This window comes from Callospermophilus lateralis, chromosome 2, assembly GCF_048772815.1.
Source record: "Callospermophilus lateralis isolate mCalLat2 chromosome 2, mCalLat2.hap1, whole genome shotgun sequence".
Classification (NCBI taxonomy): domain Eukaryota; kingdom Metazoa; phylum Chordata; class Mammalia; order Rodentia; family Sciuridae; genus Callospermophilus; species Callospermophilus lateralis.
Genome location: NC_135306.1, coordinates 194,782,366 through 194,791,758, shown reverse-complemented (window position 1 = coordinate 194,791,758; position 9,393 = coordinate 194,782,366). Strand labels below are relative to the sequence as shown.

Here is a 9,393-nt window from a genome sequence, read left to right as displayed (position 1 = left end):
TCTAAACCTCAACAGGATTTATCTTCTGTGCTGGATTATTCTATATTATGGAAACCTTTTGAATTGTACCAGGTACAGCAGAATCTCTGGCCTCCATTCAATAGAAGGGTCTCAATGACACCACCCAGTTGTGAAAATTTTATTTTTTTGATTTGGATATATTTTAGTGTTTCTTCTGATTACTACTTTAGACTAATATACAATTTCTATATCAGAATTCCTCGTGGGCTGGGGATGTGGCTCAAGCGGTAGCGTGCTCGCCTGGCATGCGTGCGGCCCAGGTTTGATCCTCAGCACCACATACAAACAAAGATGTTGTGTCCGCCGATAACTAAAAAATAAAATTTTAAAATTCTCTCTCTCTCTCTCTCTCTCTCTCTCTCTCTTTAAAAAAAATCATTCTCATATTTTTTATTATTATTGTTTTGTCTCTCATGAACCAACTTTGGGCCATGCTCTACAAACTTATTTAGATCAAGTTCTCTTTGTCATATATCTCTATAAACTCATATAGTCCTTTCAGATAAATTTATTTAGATACCTATTTCCCATGCAAACTCCTTTAAATTATCCCTCACAGAAGAAGATATATATTCCTGAAAACTTGCAGGACCCTAAGTTCTCCCACTCCCAGGATACTTCTTCTAAGCAGGTTCCTCTAAACAAAGCTCTGTAGAAAGAGCATTCTTCCTATTACCTCAGTATCCACATGCATAATATGTGCAGTGGCACAAAATTTCCTCAAAAATATTTTTCCCATGAACATCTGACAAAACCTGGGTCATCTGCTAGAAACCTTCCATGGAAAACATCATTTGCACTTCCCCAGATCTGCAGACATGCCTGCTGATGGCAAACCAGCCCCTCTGGCCTCCGGAGAGCTCATCTGGGGAGACACAGCACCCTTATTTCTACTCCATCTCCCTTTGGTATCTTGTCCTAGACAAAATCAGTTGCTTTATTCTCTGGGGGCTTCAAAACAGCAATTAAAATTAAATTCTCATTTCTGATGTAATTCTTGTTTCATGGAAAATGTAAGTGAAGTCAACAGCAGCTTTAGAAACATTTTTTATGAAAGTTAACTCAGTCGAATGACATCTCCCTCTGCTCCATGATTATTATCATAGTCCACAACTTTTTTTAGAATGACAAAGTATAGCAAAAATTATAGTTTTTATTTGTTCAACAATTGTCTCTTAAATTTCTGCTATGCTCCTGTTCTTTGCAAAGTTGAAATACCCTTTTATTACTCTAACCCCATAAGAGAAGCAGGTAGATTCTAGTATTAAGTCCCTTGATTACTTACTTTGTTATATTCTTTCCAGAGATATCATATGCATGACTTTTTCATATATATTGAGGAAAAGACTACAAGTGCTTGAAATTCACTTCTCTCTTTTCCACAGGAGGAGACACATCTAGCTAGAACAAGTATTTCATCATGTCTAATGTTATTACAATATCCCAATATCCTATAAAAATAGGTGCTGTTCATTATTCATAGAATGATTTCTTCTTTGTTTCACACTATTTTCAGCAATTCATTCTGAATCTCATATGTCTACAAAATTCAAAATTCTTGATTCATTTCTCCATCTTCAATGGTATTTATTTAGATTCTGCTTTTATTACCTTTATCTTTATACATTCATTTTCATATATGCCTATGATGATGTTACTAAAATCACTCTTTACAAAATACTAATAGATACAAATAAAAATCATTGGATATATATAGTTTTTTTTTAAAACATGGCTGAGAAGAGAAAATAGACAATGTGATTATATCACTTGTTCCAACAGTAATTGTTTCAACTAAATCAATACAAATCGGTGAATGCTTTAAATAATGATGAAGTTATTCTCCAGTTTGTGAATCTGAGTGCATGTTTAAGATCCTAATACTGGCTCCCCATGTCTGCTCTAGTGAACTTAATACATCTGAATTTTCTTTACAAATTTCAGTTCCGGTAATTATCAGTAACTATCCATGAACCTATTTACCATTAATGCAACTTCTCACCTATCTTTCGGGTACCATTTATTTTATTTATATGTCAAAACATCACAGAGGTGGGACAACTAGAAGTTTTATTAGGCAACATTTTATTATTCCTCAAGACTACATTCATTATTCACATATTGTCACATTTTCTGTGAATTAGTCCACACTTAACCATGACTCGGACCTTGGTGAGATTGAGTTATCCCTATATACATTGGCATAATTTTCTCTCCAATCAAAATGTGGATTTCTGGTGACCAGAAAGGGTTTCCCCTGCATCTGCCCTCCTCATAGAATCCCATGCTCTCTCAAGAATGGACATTATATAGGAAAGTATCAAGAGGAAAACTTGTCTTTATTCTCTTCATCTGTAATATTTGCTCTCACTCTGATCTTTGCCTTGTTAGGAATAAGAATATGCCCAGAGTTAAAGAACATGTATTAATTGCCAAAGCCACTCTGAATCACAAAGCTTATCTTCTACTCTTCTAGGTTTTTCTTAACCAATATTGCCCTTGGTATTATGGTATAATAGTCATGAAATGGAAAGTCTTGGGTGAAATATGAAAATTCAGTATACAGTTAATGAAAATATGGAATCAATATGGACTCATATTATTGTTTCTCCTGACAGAAATCTATATAAACACCTTGATATTTGAATCTGTACCACATTTTATCTATTCTAAGGGAGTTTCATCTCTTATAAAATCTCTGTGGTTGAATATATCTCATAATTAACAGTAAAAACATATTTTTATTTCAAATTATTAATTAGCAAAGTTTATTTCTTGTGTAAATAATGTTAATAGCACTGAATATATATTGTCAAAATTTAATTTCAATTAAATCCCTTAATGTTAGAACAATGAGTGGTGTTGAAATGTAGAGAACCAAGAATTGAAGAAGTGAAGTTAGATTTTCCAAATTAAAAAAATTAGGGTTGAAACATCAATCCTAGTTTTTACAAAATCAGTCTAACATTTCTCTAACATTTTCTAACATTTCATAGTTACAAGAAGTGCTCCACATGAGAAAAGGCAGAATCAAGAAATGTTGCTTAGATATACAAAAAATGACAAAGATATTTTATGAAGACCAAATATACATGCATAGATCACAATACATAGGAATCTACTTATAAGTGAAAGTATTTTATCCTCAGTGCATTATAGATGGACATGAATGTAAGAAGTTCAGACATGATAAAAGTAGAAATCTGTCATAAATGTAGCTACTTGTAACAGTGATTATTAACTGATTAACAGTGATGAATAAGAAAAGATACAGAACATATAGGGACAGAGATAGAATGAATTATAAATAAGTGGTTATAAAAAGTGTTTGCACATACATGTAACATTTCTCCTAAGATTCATGTGAAATTACTATTATCATGGTACTTATTTTTCATCCTTTAACCAAATTATGTTAATATAAATGATAATATTTTGGAATCCAAAACTTTTCTGAGAGCTTCTTTCACATCCTTGTTCCTCAGGCTGTAGATCAGGGGGTTCAGCATGGGGATCACCACAGTGTAGAACATTGTGGCCACTTTATCAATATCCAGACCAGTGCCAGAACTGGGCTGGCAATAAATGAACAGGATTGTTCCATGGAAGACAATGATGGCTGTGAGGTGGGAGGCACAGGTGGAAAAAGCTTTGCGCCTCCCCTCTGCAGAGCGCATCTTCAGGATGGTGATGAGAATGAACAGGTAGGAGGTGAGGATGATCATGATGGTAAAGACCTCATTGAAACTGACCAAAATGAATAACAGCAACTCATTTACAGTGACATCAGAACAAGCAAGATTTAAGAGTGGGGGTAAGTCACAGAAGAAGTGATTGACCACATTTGAACTGTAGAGTGGTATCTCAAGGGTTAAGCACAAGTGAATCAGAGCACACACTGATGCTAACAGATAACAGCCAGAGACCAGCCCTGCACAGAGCTTCTGGGACATGATGACCATGTACAGCAGTGGACTGCAGATGGCCACAAAGCGGTCATAGGCCATCACTGCCAGCAGGAAGACCTCTGTAATTGCATAAGTACAAAATAAATAGAGTTGCACCATGCAGCCCTGGAAAGAAATGGCTTTGTCCTTGGTAAAGATGTTGGCCAGCATTTTGGGCACTATGATTGAGGAGTAGCAGAAGTCCACAAGAGACAAGTGGCTGAGGAAAAAGTACATGGGAGTGCGCAGCTGAGAGCTGACCTGGATCAGTGCCACCATGCCCAGGTTGGCCAAAACCGTGACTCCATAGATGAGAAGGAACACCAGGAAGAGGAGGACTCTCAGCTCGGGGACATCTGACAATCCCAGAAGAATGAACTCTGTCACAGTGGTGCAGTTTGTCTCAGCCATTTGTCACAAGTCAAGCTAAGGAAAACATGGAAAATTTTGAGCTAGTTTGGGGAGGAGATCAAAAAGAGAATATCATATTAATATTAAACACATAATCATGGATTGCAAGACAAGCATAACTTTCAAGTTTTCAAAATGTTCAATAATTTTAAGAATAATCTGGCATATGTGTCACTCTAAATCTCACTAGTAAAAGTTAATTTAAGCATCAGCAACAATCTTGTATGATTCTGAGTCAATAACTACCCATTGCAGTTCAGATGATCCATTGAAGTTGGTGGTTTGGCAGACCTTGAAATATATTTAAAGACATGCTTTAAGGCTACACGGAGATTAACTTGGATTCACTAAGGGGTTATAGTGAATAATTATAAAATGAGTATAAAAAATATTGTTATACTCATGTTAAATCATGTTAAATATTTCAGTAACATAAATTTGCCCATACAAGTTATCTAAAATTCTATTGTGTGTGTGAACATTTTCTCTGAAACTTGAAGTCCATGAAGACTCTAAAATTGGAATTACTCAGAGTGTAAAAGGAGACTTACTACGCACACTTAAGAGTTTTATTTATCAAACTAGTAACATTGTGAATTCATTGTAATGATAATTAGGAAGTCCTATAATGTCTCAGAAAAAAGAAATGCTGGTGTAATTATTTTTAACAAATTGTAAACATTTATTGAAAGTATTAACATTTTGAACAATAAAAAGTCAATTATTTTTAATTAGATATTTTTAGTAATACTTTATCAGAAATGATTATACTGAAAAAATATGAAAAGCTATGTTCAATGATACATTATTGTTTGTGACTGTTTTGAAATAGAAAAAAATGGAGTTGAGTCTGGGGCTGTGGCTCAGAGGTAGAGTGCTCACCTAGGACGTGCGGGGCACTGGGTTCCATCCTCAACACCAATAAAAAATAAAATAACAGAAAAAAAAATCTTCAAAAATGGAGTTGTTAGCTGAGTGCAGTGATGCACACCTATAATCTCAGCAGCTCGGGGGCTGATATAGGAGGATCTAGAGATCAAGGCCAGCCTTAGCAAAAGCAAGGTGCCAAGCAACTCAGTGAAACCCTGTCTCTAAATAAAATACAAAATAGGCCTAGGGATGTGTCTCAGTGCACGAGTGCCCGTAGATTCAATCCCTAGTATGCCCTCCCACACACACAAAAAATGAAGTTGTTAAACTATGATTCATCATATCTATGGTACAAATATAGTTTCAAGTTATGTTTTAAAATGACCAATTTTAAAAAACAGACAGCAGTAATATATAGGGTGAGAAGGTATAGTTGTAAATGAGAATATATGTGTAGAATTTTGAATACATATAGATACACCAAGTGTCTTCATCTTAATTTGGATATAAACCTGATATAAAATATCTTAACCACATTAAAAAAGAGGTAAGTGAAAACTTTCTAAGGTCCCTTATTTGAATAAAGGGGGAAAATTATGTATTTCATGTAAGTGGAAACTCCTATTCAGACCTTTCCCTTAATGAAGAGGCCTTTGAAAGTTGAATGATCTTATTCTCTTCCTTCTTACCTTGTAGGAATAGATGTAGAGCCCAGGGTTAGTGATAAAACCTATAATATAGATGTTTCTTTCCTTTAACTGAAGGCGTTAGATGTGGATAGAATGCAATAAAATATTTTATACTATAAATTATGCTCCTGGGAAATGGATCCATTGCCTAAAACAATTACTGATCTCAATGGCATAAGAAAATAAATAAAACCTGAAGTAAAAATTAATGTCATAGGAGGTTCAAACATAATTAATCTCTGTGGAATGTGATCAGAAAATCTGTTTTTAAACCATAATAACCTGGTGTTCTATCGCAGAGTAGGATGGACATAGTTAAAAATAACGCACTGTACACTTTAAATGCCCAGAAGAAACAGTTTTCAATTTTTCACCACAAAAAAGTGACAAATGTTTGAGCTGATAGATATACAATTGCACTCATTTGATCATTACATCATGTACATATGCATAGAAATAGCACACTGTGCCCTATAAATATGTACAACTATTATGTGCCAATTTATAAGGAAAAAATACTAAATTGAGAAACAATAATTTGAAATCAAACCTTCTTTTTTCCAGACTTCATGGGTGATTGGAATTCTGTATCTTAGTATCCAATATGTGAGGCACAGCTTGTATTGCCATTTGGAATTATTATGAATATTTCTGATGAACTTTCCTTTTTTCATAAGATTACAAAATCCCTTAGCTTCCAAGAGAGCAGACCATGTAGAGCCACACTGGAGTTTCTTCAAATATAGTAAAGGTGATGGGTCTTCTGACCAGATAGCTCTAATCATAGGACTCACTTATTGGAACATGCATTGTGTTAGAATCTATCTAAATCTTTTTTTTTTTTTTTTTTTTTTTTTAGGAGGGGTGATTATTGAGCCCAGGAGTGATTTATTATGTAACTAAATTTCCACCCAATTTCTGTTTTTTTTTTTAATCTCACTAAATTGCTTAAGATCTTCCTAAGTTGCTGAGTCTGGTTTTGAACTCTCAATCCACCTGCCTTAGACTCCAGAGCCTAAGGTGGAATTAGATGAGTGGACTACTGCACCTGTCTCTAAATCATATCTAAGTGTTAGCTCATGTAATCTTAACACCAAATGAAGATAAAATTTTGTTTTTATGCATTTCTTACTAAGGAGGTGATGAAGGTATCATCAGTTGTAGTTTGAATAAAGCAATGAGGGTTGATGGAAAAGGCAACTTCTTCCTCTTTTTTTCCCAAATATGTGACTGTATGGAGCAGAGACTGAGAGTCAGTGTTAAGACCTGTCTCATTCAGATATGTGGAATGTAGACCAAAATAAGAAAAAAGAAAGATATACAAGGGGAACTTTTCATGCAACATTTTTGGATTCTTTCAGACCATGTTTATTCTTCTATAATAGTCACAATTTCTATGAATTAGCTCTTATTTTATTGATGCTACCAGCTCAGTGAAACTTTGTTATTTGTATATACATGGGCATGGTTTTTTTTCTCCAACCAAAATGTGGGTTTCTGGTGTTCAGAAAGTGTTTCCCCTGCATCTGTTGCCCTCCTCACATATTCCCATGCCCTCTCAAGAATGGACACTCACATAGGAAAGTACCAAACAGAACACTCGTTTTTATTTCCTTTACCTGGAATATTTGCTCCCACTCAGATTTCTGCCTTATTAGGAATAAGAATGTCCCTGGAGTTAAAGTACAGTTATTAACTGTCAAAGCCATTATGAATCACAAATATTATCTTTTACTCTTTTTGGTTTTGCTTACCCTATATTGATCTTTATTTTAATTTATTTTATTATTTTATATTTTTTGAGAGAGAGAGAGAGAGAGAAAGAGAGAGAATTTTAATGTTTATTTTTTAGTTTTCGGCGGACACAACATCTTTGTTTGTATGTGGTGCTGAGGATTGAACCCGGGCCCTGTGCATGCCAGGCAAGCTTGCTACCACTTGAGGCACATCCCCAGCGCCCCTATATTGATCTTAATATTAAATGGGTGATAATATGAACCTCAAGGTGTTCTCTTTCTCCTGACAGGATTTTATATAAGAACACTGATATTTGAATCCCTATGATAATCTATTTTAAGACAGTTTCATGTGTTATAAAATCTCTATGATTGACTATATCTTACAATTAATAGTAAAGAAATCATTGTAATTTCAAATTAGCAATGAATAAACTATTTCTTTTGAGCATGTGATCACTATTGAATACATGTCATTAAAATTTAATCTTAATAGGTGCTGTGACTGTCTCACACATACTAGCACTTGCCTAGTATGTGTGAGACAGTAGGTTCAATTTTCAACACCACATATAAATAAATAAATAAAATTAACAGTTCATTTACACATAAAAAATTAAATATTTTATCTCAATAAAATGCTGTGAATTAGCCATTGTTAAAAATGCAAGACACAAAGGATTGAAGAAATTAAGTTCCAAACTAAATAACTGAGGTTGAAAAAAAACAATCCTAGTTTTTATGAACTGGGTGGGTCTTGTGATTTTCTAATGTTTTATGGCAGGAAGAATCTTCATTTAAACAAGTGAGCACAAAATGAAAATTTAACTAAATTATAAAGGGTTTATAAAAGAAGACTCAATGCTGCATATGTGTCAGGACTGAATTGAGAAATGCTGCTTAAGTACATAGAATACAGTAATAAAAGATCATAATATGAAGTACAAATCACATGCAAAGAACAGAAACAAAGGTTAGAAATGCATTTAAAAGGTACAATAAGTATTTCCTCCACAGTGTATTTAAGAGGTACCTTGACAATAAGAAGATAAGACAAAGTTAAAAAAGGCTAAGTTACAGATGCAGCTACTCATAATAATAGTTATTCATTGACTAATAATGATGAAGAGATACAGATACAGAATCAAGGGAGAAAGAGATACAATGAATTATATATATCGGGTTATAATAAATATTTGCACCTGACATGTAATTTATTTCTTCTATGATTCTTGTGAAATAATTATTAATATTTTTCTTTTTTTCCAAAGAAAATGATGTTTAAAGTTTTAAAAATAATGTACACTGGAACAACTACAAGAGCAATAAAGAAAAGGAGAAGAAATAAAACAGTTACCCATACATGTACACATATAGGATTCTATGCTTGCATTAACTAGTAGACAAAGGGGTGTTTACAGAAGTTTACTAAAACAAATAACTCTTGGGAGTTCTTCATGAAAACCCCATAGATTAAAACAAATTAAACATTCATGTCATCACAGTGCTAATCCCCATATCACTTTACAAGGTTGTAAATTGAAGAACAATAAATCAGCAGACTGAATTTTTGAACATGCTGAATCCTATCTTTCTGAATTGAATATTCCCAAACATTAGAAAACAAAAAGACTCACTAATACCTGCCTAATTCCTCCTCATCTTCTGCATTCCAAATTCTCTGCCCACCTATTTATTCTTTACCCAAATTATGTTTTA

At 33.8% G+C, this 9,393-nt stretch overlaps 1 protein-coding gene across 1 annotated transcript; it reads right to left on the bottom strand.

Moving 5' to 3' along the window:
* Positions 1-3,431: 3,431 nt before the first annotated feature.
* LOC143390427 (olfactory receptor 5L1-like) lies at positions 3,432-4,379 on the bottom strand. Its single transcript, XM_076842813.2, has one exon. The coding sequence runs from the start codon at positions 4,377-4,379 to the stop codon at positions 3,432-3,434; it is 948 nt and encodes a 315-aa protein (XP_076698928.2).
* Between the last annotated feature and the right edge of the window lie 5,014 nt (positions 4,380-9,393).